At 37.5% G+C, this 19,928-nt stretch overlaps 1 protein-coding gene across 4 annotated transcripts; it reads right to left on the reverse strand.

The window, feature by feature from the left end:
- Window positions 1-2,041: 2,041 nt before the first annotated feature.
- LOC110884609 (transcription factor TFIIIB component B'') lies at window positions 2,042-15,777 on the reverse strand. 4 transcript variants are annotated; one of them, XM_035978910.1, is made up of 15 exons: window positions 15,664-15,777; window positions 14,416-14,479; window positions 12,491-14,090; window positions 11,481-11,550; window positions 11,158-11,375; window positions 11,010-11,076; window positions 10,686-10,879; window positions 10,539-10,587; window positions 3,877-4,419; window positions 3,685-3,791; window positions 3,026-3,069; window positions 2,851-2,950; window positions 2,626-2,770; window positions 2,424-2,545; window positions 2,042-2,342 (listed from the first exon to the last, which is right to left on the reverse strand). In XM_035978910.1, exons 4-15 carry the CDS (start codon window positions 11,527-11,529, stop codon window positions 2,226-2,228), a joined length of 1,755 nt encoding a protein of 584 aa, XP_035834803.1. In that variant the 5' UTR covers window positions 11,530-11,550; window positions 12,491-14,090; window positions 14,416-14,479; window positions 15,664-15,777; the 3' UTR covers window positions 2,042-2,225. The 4 variants fall into 4 exon arrangements, with proteins under 4 accessions (XP_035834803.1, XP_035834804.1, XP_021988020.1 ...); XM_035978911.1 differs by lacking the exon at window positions 15,664-15,777 and adding an exon at window positions 14,612-15,189; XM_022132328.2 differs by lacking the exon at window positions 12,491-14,090.
- Window positions 15,778-19,928: the final 4,151 nt, after the last annotated feature.

Genomic DNA, 19,928 nt, shown 5'->3' on the forward strand with positions numbered 1-19,928 from the left:
GGTGAGGACTGAGGAGACAAACGGGTGTGGGTTGCCTTTTTATCTTTAACGGTTGCTTTTGCAAAAACGAGAACTTGCTACTAATGGGTGCCTTGGTGACTGGTGAGTTCCCGCTAATGGGTTTGTTCTGGTATGTTGTTGATGATGTGCAATAGGTTCAGAAGCACTTAAGGGTTTTTAGAGTCCATAAGGTCAAATTGTTTTTAATCATCTTAACTTGTATTAAAGGTGTTTAATTAGGGGTGAGCATTTTTAACTACCCGACCCGAGAAATACCCGATTAAATACCCTAAAGCATGGGGTGGGTTCCGGTTATTTAACAGTCCCGGACTTCTGGTATCTCGGTCCGAAGCATAATACTCGACCCGACTTTATTACATCTTTTCCCAATTAGTTGAAGGCCACTGTTACACAAACACAACATGAACGATCAACATTCAAGCCTTGAACTAACGATTTGCATTCTTTGTATAAACCGATCAATGTTTGTTGTCTATTGATTTAGTATAAGATCATGTAGTCATGTACCTCGTTAACTTAGCCGTCAATTGATGGATCTACCCGAAGTAGCAGTAAAGAAATTCAACAAACTAAACGAAGAATAATTGTGATCTAGTTAATTAGGTTAGTTATTATGATAATTAAATCACAAATGGGCCATAGCCCAGCCCATTGCTCAGCGACCCTACCCATCATATGTGTTAGTGTTACAGCTAATTTCGGTCCAGTTTGTAGACTCGGGTTTTTGGACCGACTCGAACCGAACCCGACTTCTCGTGAAACTTAGGAACTGATCCTTGTACCTACCTTATACGGTTCAGTTCGGTGTGGGTGATTTTTCGGGTATTTTCGGTCCGCCCGAGATTATGGTCACCTCTATGTTTAATACAATTTAATTCTTATGTTTAAACAATTAAATGGTTAATGGGTATTCCTTTTTATTAGACAATAAAACTAAGGTAGATAGATATAGTGATTTTAGTGAAAAGCATGTGAAAGAATGACGACAAATACCCATGAAAAACCTCATATCAAGACATCATGAATTTCCAACAATTTCTATACACTCTTTTCAAGACAATAAAACGGTTACTGCTCAAGCAAGAAGTAGTTTGGCATAAAATAAATTTTCAAGAGATTAGTATGGTATGGATAAAGCTACTTGGTTCTTTAAAATCTAGTTGAATTGGTAATCTAAACATGATTTACTAGTCGAGGTAAAAATAGTGTATAAACAACATTGTTGGTTTTCGAACAAAATTTACTTTTTCGAATTTACTACCTAAGGTTGGGTTGTATAAACAACTTGTTTCAACTAAATAGAAATATAATTGTTCAAATTTTACTAGTACGTAGCTTGTTGTATAAACTTGTTTCCAAAAAATTTTAAAACTGTTCAACGCTGGAGTTGGAAATCAAGCGCGAACATGATTTGCGAGTGCATCATGCGTGATAGAACCTAGGAGTTTTTCACGTTATTGAGGGAAGCAAACCGCCATCAGACATCCGTTATTGGTAGTTGAACCATACAACTGCAGTTGTCTAACCGAAGTACCCTAGTGTTGTGAGATGTTTTCCATATTCCTAACATCTCAAAATCCGCTAGCAAGTTGACTACAACCAGATAATCTCACTTGAAGATGATTTTATGATTTTTAATCTTAGAAAACCTTCTTAATAAATGAAATCGGAAGCACTATGTGATAGTTGTGTATCAACTTAAGTCTCTCGGATGATCCTAGAGAAATTATTGACGTATCAGATGATGAGAGTGTTCAAACTAGTTTGATTTATTGTCAAAGTCATACACAACCGTTTAAATAAATTTTAATACAAGAGTGCATATCCTTGTTTTCACACAATCCTAACAAGAAATTCAAACGTTTGAGGTTGGCCGAAACATATTCGAGTCAATTATTAGTTGAACTTGCTAACGCTATTAGCAAAACAAGTTGGGTTCATAGGTTGACCTGTGTAACATGTTAACTTTATAATTTAACCGAAAGGCGTTTATGAAACGGCTTGGGTCTTTTGAACATGATGCAAAAACTAGACAAAAAAAATTAGAATGCACGTCCAGTTCAAACCGGCCGTGTTCAAGTAAACCCGCGAATACACCTATAGCGTTTGGATTCTATTTCTAATGAATTATGAATAAAAATAGAGCAACTCAACTTAAAAGTAGGAAGAGTTTTTCAATGGGATTTTGTTTAAAATAATATTTTTTATATGTCACCTGTATATTGATTCCAAGCATCATCATCGTCTTCAATATCATCATCAGCCTTGATCGGACTCTCATCAGCTTTCATATCTTTAACTTCTTTTTGTAACCCACCCTCCTGTAATAACCATTATTATTATTATTAAACTCCACACAAAAAATTAAAAAAAATAATAATATAAATATTAATGAGCCATACATTGTTGTCATCAGCCTCCTGCACCCCATCTTCTTCACCTGTTGGGTCATCGTTATCATTCTCGGAATCTTCTCCCCGGGCTTGTTTTAGCCGCTCAAGTACATATTCAAAACGAGAAAGACCTGAATGATAGCAAAATAATATATTTAGGCAAATTGGATTATGTAATTTTTTGAAATTAGGATTGTATGTATGATGTTACCTTTCACACGAGAGTTTAGAGCGCTATCCATCCTTAATCGATGTTGTTTAGATTCTTTTTTAAACTTTGATTTTATCTGCTCGCGAGTCCGCCCCGGAAAACATTCTGCTATTATTGAGAAATCCGACCCAAATTGCTGAACAGCCTGCATTTTATAAGAAGAAACTAACAAATGATCAACAACTCGACAGTGAATTATATGTTTATTGATAGTGTTACTGTTACCTCGTAGAATAATTCTGTATCTTGTTTTGTCCACTTCATTCTCGGGGTTATTTTCATGTGAGTTCGGTAATTGTAGTAATCAGTTCTTTGTGCAGATTCACTGCAGAACCGTAAGATTATTATTTGCAAACCCAATAGATAAAATACCTCAAAATAAACAGCTAAACTTTGGTACCTTTCATCGTTTGCATTGGTTCCCGCTAAAGATGCTTCCTTTTTCTGCAATAAGGAATAATTTCACACAAAAAAAAAATTCATAATATCAGATACAAACATTTTCAAAATCCCGAAAATCGTGTCATACATATGAACCCGAACACAACCCGTTTAACCTGATTTTTTTATTTATTATTTTTTCCGCAAATTAATATATTAAAATTAGTATTTTAATTAAAACACAAATGTGTATAATACAATTACATTTTATTTATAAAATCTTGTGTCAATTTCTCTTTTTAAGTTATAGTTATGGCATAAAATACATACCCAATTTAATTAATGACATAAAACATACTGTAAAAAAATAAAATATTAATGACATAAACGGGTTAAACGTGTCAACCCACCAACCCAATTGGTTGACACGAGCCCGACCCGTTTAGCTAAACGGGTTAGTGGGTTCAACCTGAGACTGACCTGAACACGTTTAGACTAAACCCAAACCCGTGAATTTTGTGTTAGGTTCGTGTCGTGTTTTCAAGTCGTGTCAGAAATTCACTATGCAAGTTTTAAGGGGTATATATGTAATTGAGCCGAAGAATAAAAGCCACTGATAGATATGATATAGATAACATTCAATAGAATTAATATTCCTTGATTAAAAATAATATGTACCTCAATCCGTTCCTTATGCTCTCTTAGCCTGATTAAATCCCGCAAGGGGAAATTATGCATATGCAACTCAAACTCGTCCTCGGGGATAGTAAGCAATTCCGGGTTTACTATAATAGAGAGATATAATATTATAAATAAATACAAATCATAGTCCTCTATCAAAAAGGAAAAAACAGTTAGAACTAAGCTTACCTGGTCTTTTATTTCGTTTTGTGCTATGTGAGAATTTCTTCTTGGGCACTTCAGTTAAATCACCCGATACCTCTTTGTCCTTTTTACGTTTTCTAACGGGCTTTTTATTCTCATCAAGAGGTTTCTTAGCCTTTGACTTTGACTTCGACTTACTTTCGTTATCATCATCATCTATAGTTTCAATTTCCGGTACATAATCATCATTATTGGCATCATTACCCTCAATCTCGACTTCGTCTATAATTTGAAGTGCTTTACTTTTTAGCCGTCTTGATCTTTTTGAAGATCTACCGGTTTGATTCACCGAATCCATTTGAGAAAGTTCGGTCAAACTAATTGATTCTTCATTCACATGGTAATCAGAGATTGTCTCTGGTGTAAATGGAGCGGGCTCGTTTTCAACAAAGGCGGTTTGAGAAGGAATTGAACTAATATTTTCCCCGTGTTGAACGGGCCCTACGCCCTGATCAGGGTTGTTAGCAATCTGTTCCAGTTTACGGGTTTGTGCCTTTGGTTTGGGCTTAAATTTGCTGACCCTTGGTCCTGTAATGAAAATTATCAGAATAAAATAATAACTAATATTAGAAAGCAAAATGGGTAGGTCAGGTCGGTTTAACAGGGTAAAACGGGTTTTCGTCAGATCGAATAGCTGTTTTAGAGAAATGAATATGCTTACAAGAATAATATCACTTCAATAATAGCTTACCTTTTTTAAAATAGAATGATTTAGAAAAACTTAACGCATTAAAAATACCCTTTGGGTGACTTAGTGGCAATGCGGCAATACGCTCGCAATCTGATTTTGGAGCCTCCATAGCGTGAAAATAGCAGGATTATAAGCATAGTTATCGATAGCGAATAGCGACAAATAGCGACAACGTACCTATATGCTATGTAGCGATAGCGATGAAATAGCGTCCGCTATTTCGTGTTTAGCGATAAGGTAGTTAAAAATTTAAGAAATAAAAAATAGCTATCTACATAACTTTTTTTATATATAACGTTAGTTTTATACCTTTTATGTATAAATTTATAAGTTTAAGGACCAAATGTAAGCTAGTGAAAATAGGGGGTTAAATGTTGAAATACACAAACTAATTTTACACTTTTTATGTAAATTTTTACAAGTTTTAATTACTAAATGTAACCTAATGAAAGATAAAGGGGTTAAATGTTAAAATCCATAAACTTATTAAACCCTAGAAAGGCTCAAACGCAACAAAAACAAAAACGCAGCAGCCGCTCTTCTCTCCTTCTTCATAGTTTCCAGCAAGTTTCCGGCAGAAATTGCAGGTTTCCGGCCGGAGCAAGAAAAAAAACGCAGCCGCTCTTCTCTTCTTCTTCATAGTTTCCGGCAGAAATTGCAGGTTTCCGGCCGGAAGTCGTCGTCGGAATCCGCTATTTTCACGCTATTCAGCGCTATACACCATATAGCGACCATGTCTCGCCTCGCCACGCTATTCGCGATAGCGATCGCTATGGCCGCTATCGATAACTATGATTATAAGTTTTTTTTTTGTTTTAATATAAACTAGCATTGAGGACCCGTGCGTTGCAACGTGCCTGTAATTGTATACGTAATTTAGGTGAACCACATGGACCCTCTGTGTAATTAGTTCTAAAAAATAAGTTAGAAAACAAATATATACATACAATAAATAACTCAAACCCTAAATAAAAGAAAAACTATCATATGAAATCAATCAATCAATCAACCATACCCAGTAAATCCCACAAATAGCAAAGCTACTTATAGGGTCTGGGGAGGGTGGGATGTAGACAGACCTTTCCTCTATCCTTACGGATAGAGAGGCTGCTACCAGAGAGACCCTCGGCTCCAAAACGAACAGCATACCAACACATCAAGTCAAAGAATATAGAAAAAAGAAGTCACCTATACCAAGAAAGTGATCAGAGTGACACAGTATAATGTAAATCATGTATAATGGCATACAACATCATTTGGGCATAAACACAAGAGGTCAATCACCGTTAAAGTCACTTAAATAATAAGAAAAACCTACGTCCCTAAAATACACCTAAGACCTTACTGCAATATCCTCTAGAAGTCCTTAACCCTAATCCTACGCCTCCACAAAGTCCTATCTTGGACCATGTCCTCAGACAGATGCAACTCTAGCAAATCATGCCTAATCTGCTCACCCCATGTCACTTTAGGTCTGCCCCTTCCTCTCCTCCCCTCCACAATAAAAGTTTCCACTACTCTAACTGGTGTCGTCGTTTGCCTCCGCTTCACATGCCAAACCATCTCAATCTCCCTTCCTTAATCTTATCCGATATACTAACCACTCCTAATATTTCCTTAAAAACCTCATTTCTTATCCGATCTAACCTCGTGTGTCCACACATCCACCTCAGCATCCTCATGTCTGCTACCTCCATCTTGCGCGCTTGTGTCTTCTTGATAGCCCAACAGTCTGTTCCATATAACATAGCGGGCCTAACTGCTACCTTGTAAAATTTCCCTCTTAGTTTAGTTGGGAACCTCCTATCGCACAATACCCCACTGGCTGTTTTCCATCTACACCAGCCTGCCTGTATGCGATGGCTTACATCACTATCTATGTCACCATCCCTTTGTACAAACGACCCCAAATACTTAAATTTAGTTGTCTGCGGGACCAATTGATCCTCAATGGTGATTTGGGTGTCATCGCCATCTGCTACACCATTGAAATCACAGTGTAGATAGTCAGTCTTAGATTGATTAATCCTTAGGCCCTTGCTCTCTAGAGCTACTCGCCACTCATCTACCCTCGCATTCAGGCACTGTTTAGACTCTGCAATCAACACAATACCGTCCACAAAAAGCATGCACCACAGAACTGTCTCCTGAATCAACTTGGATAACTCATCCAAGGCAATCGCAAAAAGAAAAGGGCTCAACGCAGACCCTCGGTGGAGTCCTACCTCCACAGGAAGGAAGTTTGTATCCCTTACAGGCGCGCGGACACTAGTTTCGTATGTATCCTTAATTGTGTCTATATACTTCCCAGGTAGCCCTCGACCCTCCAAACTATCCCAAATCAGTTGTCGTGGGATAGTGTCATATGCCTTTTCAAGGTCGATGAACACCATATGTAAATCTTCTTCTTCGCTCTATATTTTTCCATCAATCTCCTTAGAATATGTATCGCTTCTATAGTTGACCTCCCTCTCATGAATCCAAACTGGTTTACTGAAACTTGAGTTTCTCTTCTAATTCTAGTTTCAATTACCCAGAGCTTCGTAGTGTGACTTAGCAAAGAAAATAGCGATAAAATATGCGTACTCTATGCTATAAAATATGTGTACTCTATGCTATTGTGTTTATACTATACTACATGGACCAATAAAATAGAAGCAAAAATTAGAAACCCAAAATAAAAGAAAACCTATCATATGTCAATAGATGAAGGGTCAATGTTCTGTATGGGATAAAGTTTTTTTAAGCCACATACCATTTGCACTATATGCTATTGTGCTTGTACAATGATAAATAAACTAGAGATGAGCAAATGGTACCCGGTACCGATACCGAACCGGTACCGAATTTACCGAACCAGGTACATTTTCGGTACCGACTTTTGACATTCTCGATACTGGTTCGGTACCGGTCCGGTACCGGTTTTTACCCTCAAATACCAGTACCGAACCGTACCGTACCGGGTATATTCGGTACCGGCACCAGTACCTACTTTTGAGGATTTTCGGTTCCGGTACCGGTCGGTACCGAGCTCCTCCCTAAAATGAACCTGATGCAGGAGCATATCAGAATATCTTATATTTTTATTTAAAATTTGAATTTCCTATTTTATCTTTTTCATAGTTATAAATAGGGCATCTAGGGTTTATTGTTTTTCAGTTTTTAGTTTGATTATTGTAAAGAAAACCTTGAGGTTTCTTTGAACCTATCGGTTCGTTATGAGACTTTGATTAACGAAGTGTTTGAGCCATTTGATTGCGTGCGAAACTGCATCAGTTGGTATCAGAGCTTTGGTTCTCAAATGGCTCGACGTGAAGGTGAATACTTGTTTGCTCGTAGAGTCGCCGACAGAGGCAATGACATTAGTGTTTTCTATTCACGTGCTCGTGGTGAAGATCGACACCCTATTCGTAGATTCGCCGACCGAGGCAGCGATGAAGTCTATCCTTATCCATGGGATCTGAAGATCAAACGGCTCCGACGACGAGTCCGAGATCTTGAAGAGATCAAACGACTCCGGCAACGAGTCCGAGATCTTGAAGAGATCAAACGGCTCCGCCAAAGAGTCCGAGATCTTGAGTTAAGACGGGAGATGCGCTTTAAGGAAACCGAATCGGGAACTATCGTCCGGGACGATGTGAACGAGGAAGAGGAGCATCCTTTTTGCCATCCCCACCTCCGGTTCTTCGAACCAATTTATCAGAAGAGTTTGACGGATGACAAACCCGATTCGAATAACATCGTTTGGGACGAAAGTGATGACGAAGAAGAGGACAAATATAGCGATTTGAATACTCCTGTTAATTGTGATGTGTTTTTAACAGGGGAAAATCTGGTTAATGGTGGTGTCACGTTGACTGGTGATGATGAATTGGGTTCCGAAAGTTGTCATATTGGTGTTGTGGTGGATATTGCCAATGATGTGGTGGCTAGCGGTGACCAGACGGTTGGTAGGGTTGAAACTCCATTATTGTCGACAAAAATAGTGGAAGGATTGGCTGTTGCACAAGATATGGAAGGTTTGATTTTTGGAAAATCCAACAATGCCGCTGAGGAAGTTATGGAGGTTGCCATAAATGTGGGTAAGTTAAGTAAATACATGGATAATGTTCCTAGCGAGGCCATTTTAAATTTGGAAATGACAGTGGAGTGGCCCATCAAAAAAGATGTGAATCGTTGTGAATCGTAGTATGGCAAAAGATAAGAATGAGGAAATCAAAATGGGTGATGCCATGCATGGCAATTTAAATGAGATGCTTGCTAAATCTCTCGTGGGTTTACAAAATTGTGATGGGCCAATTTTAGAATTAATTTGTAAGCTTGTGTTAAATAGTCCATCGAAGCTTAATGGTAGTCCAATTGGTGGGGATCCAAAAGATGAAAGAAACGGGAGGTACATGCTACAGTTGGGTGAGACGACCCGTACAGTTGAGTTGTTTACACGAGTTTTTTTCGACGTTCCATACGACCCTGGTGGTACAGTTTCAGAGTTAGGCGAAAAGGCCGATGAAATTAAGCAGTTTAGACGGGTCGTGATGATAATATTAAGTGGGTGTCGGGTTGATGTTCCTTACGGTCCGGGTGGCTTTGGTTCACAAACAAAACTCGAGGACGAGTTTTTTTCGAAGAGGGGGAGAATGATGCAGGAGCATATCAGAATATCTTATATTTTTATTTAAAATTTGAATTTCCTATTTTATCTTTTTCATAGTTATAAATAGGGCATCTAGGGTTTATTGTTTTTCAGTTTTTAGTTTGATTATTGTAAAGAAAACCTTGAGGTTTCTTTGAACCTATCGGTTCGTTATGAGACTTTGATTAACGAAGTGTTTGAGCCATTTGATTGCGTGCGAAACTGCATCAGAACCAATAGAAAGAAAGTAAAAAAGGAATGGTAAATATGTGAAGGGAGTAGATTTTGATAATTGATACAGGGAAAATAGCGATAAAATAGGCCTATAAAATATCAGGATTATAGTTTTTTTATACATATACATATAAAAACGTGTTTTAATAAAACGTACATATATAAAATATTTCTAAAATTGTATTCTAGTGTATCGCTAACCATAATACAGCGCCCACTATTTCATTGCTATCGCTACGTAGCATATAAGTAGCATGTCGCTATCATCCATTATTTGCTATTAACAAGTATGTTTGAAAGCTATTTTTCGTTTTCCATTTGACCCATCCAAGATAAAACAAAACCAGAATCTATGTTGCCAAAGACGCAAGGCGCAAGCGAGGCGCATCGGCCTCGCCCGGAGCCTAGGCGCAAGGCGCAAAAAAAGCGTTGGCTTTTTTAAGAAAAGCGCACATAGAGAAAAAATATATAAAAAATATGTTATGCTTTGAAAATAAATAAGATTCCACATATAAAACTAAAAAACTATTATATATGCCATTTAAGATCATATAGCTAATAGTTAGTAGCAAAAGTTTAGGACTTATATTTTGTAAGTTTTGGGTGTGTGAATAAAAGTCTCAAAAGGTGGTAAATACTTTGTCCCACATTGGTGTGGGAACAAAGTGAGTGGTTGTTTATAAGGTAAAGCCTTTACTACTCCATTGTAGCTTTATGATATGTTTTACATATACATATAAAAACGTGTTTTAATATGCCTATAAAATAGCAGGAATTTGGTTGAACTCGCACATGCCCACACGTCCTGCGGGAGTTTTTGCACGCACTCGGTTTTGGTTTTTTTTTGTGCGTTACCTTTTGTTTTCTGCTTCAGCGCCTCAGCACCGTTTTGCGCCTAGCCGCGCGCCTTTTTGCGCCTCAGCACCGTTTTTTTAAACCATTTTTGCGCCTAGCCTACCACCAGGCGCTATAGGTGCGCCTAGGCGCGCGCTTTTTGCGCTTTTGACAACATAGACCAGAATCGACCCGTTCATAAGTAATGGGTCAAAATTCTTCTTCTACATGAGTGTAACAAACAAGTGGATTTACCTGACTGATCCAAAATGTTAGGTTCCCAAAAAATGGCGTCTTCGACTTCCTGAATCTCAAACAATTCCAAAAATTATGGGTTTGTAGCGAAGTTTATTGACATGGTGTATTTGAGTAAAAGTAAAAAAAAAGAACTCGTGTATTCACCTTTGATCCTGATGATAAATTTCCTATCTGAAAACCATCGTTATCATTATAAATAGCACCTTTCTCCCCTGTTAAAGGATCGAGCGCTTCAATACTTTTTAAGGTTGTGGAATCATCAATATTAGTAATCAATTCAGGTTCAGTGGGTCCCGCCGCTAGCTTCCCATCCACGGAAACATCAAGAGCTGGTGTCACTGAGCATGTTAAGAGCTTATATCAGTAAAATAAATTAAAAAAATAGAATGATAAGACAAACAAATAATATATGTGTTTGTTTCACTATATTTAACAGAATGAGTGTTACACACGACGCCCTTAACTGACCTGTTGCAGTTGTAGATTCAGGAAGAAAGTCATTAGGTGAATCCAATGTAATACCCGCTTCAGCGTTCTGTGTTCAACCCTAGAGAAAATTAGCCAAATGTGGTAATACAAAGCATACAGCTAACGTTAGATATTTAGATTTACGCACCTCTTCCGGTGACTTTTCAAAGGAAGACTGCAAACTATCCACGATATTTCCAATAATTTGATTGACGTCATCTCTAGTCTGTTCCGCTGTAGAAGCAGCAACCTCAACAGGCTGTGTTGAAGGGGGTGGTGCGGGCTTTGGTTCTGGCTGGGCATTAGGCTTGGGCTTGGGCTTAGGCTTGGGTTTGCCTTTGGGTTGAAACTTTATACCACCTTTTGCTGCAACAACAAAAGTCGATAGTAACCACCATTAGACCGTCAAGAAGAGGTATCAAAACATATACAAAGAGGGAGACGGACGAGAGATAGAATGCATTTGTATACCAGTATTTGCAGTGTCACTAGAAATCAGACCATCGAAACTAATATCCATGATGAGTTGGTAAAAGAATACCTGTAATTTGACAAAATTATATATTACTAAACTCGTTTAACTAGCACCTTGCTTACTAGTTCCTACTACTAATGCTTTCATTGGGGACTTTTATCAAACACTTGGTGATCAGAAAATAGACAAAAACAATTGCTTTCCAGCCACATCTCAACGTTGCAAACCCATTCACAAAAAAGAAATATGCTGACGCCTATACAAATTCTACAGCAAAATTTTGGATAGGAATGGCAAAGAACATACAAATAAACTACATATGAATGTACACGCAAAAAAATTGCCTCTCAAAGTCACATAAATCGCATGGAAGCAGATCAAAGATTAGAGGTCTAGATGATACTAACAGAAATCAGTGTTGGCCTGGATGATAAGAGGGGCAATCGTTGAAAAAAAAACTTTCAAAACCAATCAAACTAAGTGACTGCTTGACCTGTATGACTAAATCTGTAAAAAAAAAAAAAAAAAAAAAAAAATACACACACACACGATTGTCAACACAGAATCTCTTAAAATAGATCCATGGTGATCTCTACCATACTAGTCCTTATGATCAACTTTCTTGCTATATTCTAAGTGGCAATACCGTCTAACGAAAGAGATTTACTATTCAACAATCAAACAAATCAGATTGAAAAGGTCCAATCTTTTATTGCTGTGTAGTACGCCTGGCAACCAAGCGGGTTCATACGGGTTTCATTTTTTGTAAACGACAATCATTCATAAGCAACTCTTTATTGATCCAACTAAAAATGCAAATATTCTAACTACAAAAAAAAAAAAAAAAAAAACAAATTCCTGTACCAACATTCTAGCATCAATAAAAAATCAGGTTAAAACTCAATACAAAATTAATAAATTGTAAAAGTTTAAGTAAACAAGTAATCAATCAATCAAAGTCAAGTAAATAACGACTATTGACAAAAACTTCAAGAAAGGGCCAAACCTTGCTACTTAAAATGAAGACTTGAAGGGTGTACGGAGGATTCAGGGCGGAGTAGAGTCCGGAGAGAGGCGTAGCAACGGCGGTGGGGCGGTAGCAGGCGAGCAGGGTCGTTCGCGCGGTGCAGTGAGATGGGGATGAGAATCAAACGCCGGTTTTTTGGAGACGTGGGGTTTTAGTTTTTTAAGATGTGGGCTTTTGGGGTTATGTGCTGGATAGGGATGGCAATCAAACCCGAACCCGATGGGTAAACCCGAAACCCAAAACATTTGGGACGGGTTTGGGGTCGGTTATTCGGGTTTGGGACGGGTTTGGGAATATTTTCTATTTTTTTCGCGGGTTTGGGACGGGTTTGGGATTTAGTGATATACCCGTTTACCCGACCCAATTACCCGATAAAGTGTACCCATTTACCCGAATGTATACCCGATATAATTTCTTTTATATTATTAAATATGTATATATATGATACATCCATTTTTTTTACACATATAGGTATTCTATTCCGTATACATTGTAGTTATTTGATATATATTTTTATATTGACAATACAAAATGTAACCGATTAGTAGTTACCCGATAGATACCCAATGGGTTTTGAGATGAGTATACCCAACGCTTAAGCTTTTTAAATTAACGGGTTTACCCGAAACCCGCGGGTATACCCGATACCCGATGGGTAATTACCCGCTAGAAACCCGACGGGTTTTGGGACGGGTTTGGGACAAGCTTATCTAACCGGGTTTGGGTTTGGGATTACCTAAACCCGTCCCAAACCCGACCCATTGCCATCCCTAGTGCTGGATTTATTCAACTTAATTAGGCTTTCTCTGGGCTTATCAGGTGTACAAAACGGTTCTGTTTTAAACAACCGGTTCGGGTTATAAACCAAGCCGCATTGGTCAACTTTGGTCATAATCGGTTTGTGACAAAACCGGTTTGATTATTAACCGATTTAGTGGTTCAGGTTGAAACTGGTTGGGGTTGATTAAACCGGTTTTTTGACATGTTTTTCAGATTAGGTCGGGTTGGAATCGGTTTGGGCAGACCCAGTTGCCCAAACCAGTTTTTTTGTCCATCTACTAGGTTTGTTAAGTTGTTTATTTATTAGTTTATGAGTTAAAACCTTGTTAAACAAATTTTTGTTATTGTAGTTTTAGCCTAGGGTATCAATTTTTTCACTAGAGGTCACTGGTCACAAATGTTTTTTGTGGGATTACCGTACAAATTTCTACGGCATCACTTGAATTTCGGTTGCATATAACAACAACAACAACAACAACAAAAAATTCAACGGGCTTACCTAACCTTGTACCCCCCCCCCCCCCCACCTGAGCCTGGTCTTACCTGTGGCCCATGGCCTAGCATTGAAGCAACACGGGTTATAATTTTGGACTAACTTTGGGCCAATTTGATTTCCAAAATTGATATTCAAAGATAAAACCAGCAAATAACTTAGCATGGCCTGTATCATGAGCTGAACTGAAAATAGAATTTCTTCTTCTTGTACGTTAATAAGCTCTAGGGGTGTTCCCAAGGGCCAAGGGGATAGCCCCTGGTGGTAAAGTGGTAACTTCCAACCAAATGGTGGTGGGTTCAAATCCTGCAAATAACAGGTGTAGTGTAATTTTAGCGGTTCACTAAAAAAGGTTTTAGGGGTGTTTAGGATTGCATATTTCCAGAAGAAGATTAGGTTTTACTCGCCGGTTAGCAAGAAGTATTAGACGGAAAAAGTTGTAAGATTTCGAGCCCATTAAGATTATTGGTGCAAAAGAGTAGCCTGGTTAAAAGTTAAAAGGACTTAAATATGTAAAAAATGAACCACAACTGATCACCTATATCAATATAAAACTAATGCACCCAAAACATGTATACTTAGCAACCCAACTAAAACAAAGAACAACAAGAAAGAATTCAAATTTGCTAACCTTTAATGCTCGAGTGACTAGCTTCAAATGGGAGATTGGCTTCAAGCTACTCCCTACTAAAAATCTGCAATTGAGGGCATAAATGATAACCTAAAACTAAAAAAGAATGACATACATACAAATACTAATATGGAAAAAAAAAACAAAGATTAGTTTTCCATAAAACTAATAATAATAAAATATAAAATCTATTTACCTTTGGATAGAATTAGATAAGAATTGAAATACACAACACTTCCAACCACAACTTTTTTTTTCTTTTTCTGGAAAAAGTCAATTTCTGAACAACCCACTCTCTATCTTAAATTTCAACCATTAAGAACAACCAAACAAGATGAACACCTTATGTGAAAATGCAATGGAACCTGATTCGATTAAAACTCAACCTCTGTTCATGATATCAACTTTTTGGATTGGAAACGATTATCTATTTCTTAATAATTGGGTCAGTGGGTTGAGTTTACCAGCTTGGGCCTTGAGGGCCGCTTAATGGGCTTTCCAAAATATAGATGTAGGGGCCCAAGTTTTTTCTATATAATTTTACACTAATGGTTGATCTTGAGACTTGAGGTAGAGGAGTATAAAAAAATCAGTTTGGGCCCGTCAAACTTGTTTATAACCCAACCCACTTCACCAAAAAAAACCGGTTTGGCAAAAGCGGTTTGGACCCTACCCAACCCGTCAATTCGTAGTCTCGTTCACCAAAACTGGTTTTGACTTAGGGGCTGTTTGGCAACATCTTAATGATTAAGTGTTGAAGTAGCAAGAGGTCTGAACCATTAAGTGCTGAAATAGTAAGAGGTCTGAACCATAAGAGCTTGTATAATGTTTAACCGTTCAGAGGCAAATGTCTGACCAATTCAGATTAGAGGTCTTAACCATTCAGACTCTGTATAATGCTTAACCATTCAGACTCTAAGCTATTCAGACATCTGCTCGTGAAACAAACAGTCTGAACCATTAAGTGTTGAACCAGTAAGAGGTCTAAACCATTAAGAGACTAATTAAGAGGTAAACGTGTTATTTACCAAATACTAGCACAAAATAAAACGTAAATTAAGTAGACACATTGACCACAAAGTTAACCAACAAGAATCTTGTTCATGTTACTATTCAACCATAAAGTTAATCAACAGTCTTAAGAAGAAAGTTACAAAGAAGAAGCATTGTTGCAAAATACATAACTTCAAACTATCAATTTCAGGTTTTGTCAATTTATAATTGTAAAATAGATATACGAATGCTTACTTGAATTCTTAAAAAAAGTAAGAATGAAGAGATGAGGATGTAAAGAGGATAAAGCAAGGGGAGACCACAAAGGCACAAAACTTCTTTCGGGTACGGTTGCAACCAGAGGGGTGATTATTGTCTTATATCAATAGTTCGTTTATAGTTTACAGTATTATATAAACGGTCCTTACACTTTATCTGGTCTGTATATTATGTCCTTTAACGAAAAAAAAAAAAAAAACCTTAAGTTTATAGTCCTACACTCCTGCACCATCCAGTTTTCCATCATCACACCCAGATTAGAAAAAAAAAAAAAAAAAAAAAAAAAAAAACAAGTTTAATATTTCAGTGTCGTAATCTTTACAAAAGAATGCTAAAAGCAAAACTCAAAGCCTAACTAATTGCTTCTTATTTGAGTTTAAAGTTGGATCAGAAAGAAATTGGATTCTTCTTATTTCAAATTGATATTATCATTAGATGATCAAGGTCTTCTATTGAGTTTAAACTAATTCCTTCACCAGTGGCGGATCTAGGATTCCGACCAAGAGGGAACGTTTTATAAATAAGCGGTAACGAAATCGAAAAAACGTCAATTTTTTCCAAAATTTACACTAAAAATGTCAAAAATTTTCCGACCAAGCGGTAGCGGAGGCTACCCCTTGATACACTATACATCCGCCCCTGTCCTTCACGCCCCACTTGCGATGTGCATATATAGGGTATGTTTGGCATTGAGCTTTTAGGAGCTTCTAGCTTTAAGCTTTAAGAAAAAGCTGCTACTCAATAAAAAGTCTTGTTTGGTTGAAGGAGCTTTAAGCTTTTAGGTTAGGAGTTTGATGCTTTTGGTTGAACGCTACTACTAGTAGCGTTTAGAAGAAGCTACAAGCTTTTAGGGAAAAAATGACTATTTTAACCTCTAAAAATAAGCAACTTTTTAATGCACCAACTTTCTAAATTTTTAGTTATGTCCATTTTGGTCATTTTATACATTTTATTAAAAGCTCCAACTACTCTACCAAACACCAAGTATATCTAAAAAACTACAGCTACTAGCTACCAGCTACAGCTACCAACTTCCAGCCACCAGCTACCAGCTTTCAGCTTCCAGCTACCAACCACCAGCTACTTTTGCCAAACATACACATAATGTATATATGTGTGAGCTCTTGGGGACAAAAGTGAAATTGCACTAATTTTAACATTATTTTACTAATTTCGTGAAAATAACATTAAAAGTGGCGGACGGTTAATCATGCATCATGTGGTGGCATTCATAGCCATAGTACTCAACATTGTGACAAGGTTTGGCCTTAGTACTCAACATTGTGACAAATTAGAACGTTAATACCTGATTTTACAACAAAAAACGATTAGTACCCGGCATTGAAATTTGACAGAAACCATAAGGACCAACGGTGTAATTTTTTCATTTCTTATTTTATATAAATTTTGTAAGTGTTGTGTATATAAAGTGGGATTGACCCATTTCTTATGATTATATAAATTTTATAAATGTTGTACATATAAAGTGTCGCAACCCCCGATCCCAAATCCCCGGGAACGGGCGGCCGCGAGCTAGCTTTGGTGGTATCACGTTATTGTCTAATTTGGCAGCGGAAATTTTCACCAGGATCGTAGTTAGGAAATATTTTATCAGAGTAAACCACCACATTTTATAATATTAAACATATGAGTAAAGCCCAAGTTTTCAGTACACATGATTTCATAGGGATACACCCTATTTTATTTAAGAAAAACATCTATTTCTTTTTAGGTAACTTTATTGCCACTTTTCCAAGCCTTAAGTGTTGTCCAGCTGACTTCTATTTGGCTTTCACATTTTGTTACCTGAAACGCGTTTAAAAACATTTTATCAGTGGGAAATACTGGTGAGTGAATCCCAGTTTAATCAAGTTGAAATACCAATCATTTTACAACATTGAGGGCGCATCCGCAATTACATTTGTTTCCAAGATATAACAATTAACATCAGTGGGACTGTCATACTCAACTTGTGGAATGTTACCACGCCAGTAACAAATTTTGTATACAAAACCCCAACATACCCACTATAATTGTATTCTTACAAATACTCAATAACTGCTTCATATATATATTAAATTAAGTGAGGTTTTGTAAAAACGTCTAACAAAAAGAGGATTACTCACATTGATGTCTTAGGGTTTTCAGTAAGGATTTCCTGGAAATAATCTATAAATTACACAAATGCACGTGTGTTAGTATAATAACCCATTTTAACATTAGTAATACCCTCCCCGAGACGGCATTCCAACGACTACGTCGGGCAGAACCACGACAGCCGTTACGGAACCCTAGATCAATCGGACAGAGTATCTAATACGTCTCCAGTGGTTATAATACTTACATCGTAGCAGAACCTCGCTATTTAGGGGGTATAATACCCGGGAATTATGCCTACTATGAGAGATTTTCGAGATACAGAAAAGAAAATGAACGATTTGCTATTGAAGCCCGAGGCCTCCTTATATAGTGCCTGATTCTGATCCTCTCGCGGCCCGCGTAAATGTACGCAAGGGCTTACGCGGCCCGCGTACTAGCCTGGGTAGGGCATAAGGTGTCTGGGTCATGGGATAGGTCCAACACGCACACACACACACGTGGCCGCACCGGGGCTCGCCTGATCATCAAGTTGTCGCGGCCGCGTAGACCTTAAGGGTCCTTTACGCAGCCCGCCTAAACCCTATTTTCTTTTTTTTATTTATTTTTAATGTTATGTTATATTTCGGGCTCGGTTTTCACATATGGGGTATATTTAAAGACATATATGAATATTTTAAATATTTTTAGGGTGTCGGAAAAATAATCGAGGGTGTCAGTTTTCTTGAGGATTGTTACATCCTCCCCACCTTGTTTTAGAGCTCGTCCTCGAGGTCTACTGGAATAGGTGTGGATATTTCCTTTGCATTTTTGATTCAAGCTCCCATGTGTACTCAGGTCCTCTTTTGGAGTCCCACTTCATTTTGACCAGAACTAATCTCTTATGCTTGAGATTTTTAATCTTCCTGTCTTCAATCTATAGAGGCCTCTCTACAAACTTGAGTTGTTTATTTACCTCTATATCCTTAAGAGGCACTACAAGTGATTCATCAGCTAGGCACTTTTTGAGATTAGACACATGAAATACATCATGTATTCCTGCCATTTCCTTTGGCAGTTGTAGCTGATAGGCTACAGGTCCTATTCTTCTAATAATTTCAAAAGGTCAAATATACCTGGGACTTAGCTTTCCTCTTATGATGAATCTTACCACTCCTTTCCAAGGAGAGACTTTTTAACAATACCTTATCACCTACTTGGAATTCTAACAGCTTACGTCTGTTATCAGCGTAGCTCTTCTGTCGATCACGTGCTGCTTTCAGTCGTTCCTTGACTTGAATGATCTTATCTGTTGTTTCCTGTACTATCTCAGGTCCAGATAGTTGCTTTTCCCCAATTTCTGCCCAACAGACTGGGGTTCTGCACTTTCGTCCATAAAGTGCTTCGAATGGTGCAGCATTGATACTTGTGTGATAACTATTATTATAAGAAAATTCTATTAAAGGTAAGTTATCGTCCCAATTACCTCCGAAATCAATTACACAAGCTCTAAGCATGTCTTCCATTGTCTGAATTGTCCTTTCACTTTGCCCGTCCGTTTGAGGATGGTAAGTTGTGCTTAGATTCAACTTAGTTCCCATTGCCTTTTGGAAACTTGACTAAAAATGAGAGGTAAAACGGCTATCCCTATCAGAAACAATTGACAAAGGAATTCCATGTAATGAAACAATTTCATTTACATACAATTTAGCTAACTGTTCCATACTGAAAGTTTCCTTCATTGGTAAGAAATGAGCTGACTTGGTTAGCCTATCTACAATCACCCAGATTGTATCATTACCTTTTCTTGTTTTGGGTAACTTGGTAACAAAATCCATTGTTATCAATTCCCATTTCCACACTGGCATTTCTAACTGTTGCAACAATCCCGAGGGTTTCTGGTGTTCAGCTTTAACTTGTGAACAAGTTAAACACTTAGAAACATAAGCTGCTATATCCTTTTTCATTCCTATCCACCAGAAATTTTTCCTTAAATCCTGATACATCTTATCATTTCCTGGATGCATCGTATATTTAGACTTATGGGCTTCTTCTAATATACGGAGGCGTAGGTTTCCTAATTTAGGTATCCACATTCTCTTGTTATGGAATCTCCAAATTCCATCTGTTCCTTGTTCTAATTCTTTAATCATTCCTTTTAATTT

This window comes from Helianthus annuus, chromosome 10 (genome assembly GCF_002127325.2).
Source record: "Helianthus annuus cultivar XRQ/B chromosome 10, HanXRQr2.0-SUNRISE, whole genome shotgun sequence".
Classification (NCBI taxonomy): domain Eukaryota; kingdom Viridiplantae; phylum Streptophyta; class Magnoliopsida; order Asterales; family Asteraceae; genus Helianthus; species Helianthus annuus.

Bases quoted from the DNA above. Each gene is read 5' to 3' on its own strand.
- LOC110884609 (XM_022132328.2), bottom strand. From the start codon at position 11,529: ATGGATATTAGTTTCGATGGTCTGATTTCTAGTGACACTGCAAATACT. The intron at 4,420-10,538 runs GTAAATCCACTT...TTTTCATTACAG, and splicing joins TAACATTTTGGATCAGTCAG to GACCAAGGGTCAGCAAATTT. The intron at 2,546-2,625 runs GTAACATCATAC...GCTATCATTCAG, and splicing joins TCTAAACTCTCGTGTGAAAG to GTCTTTCTCGTTTTGAATAT.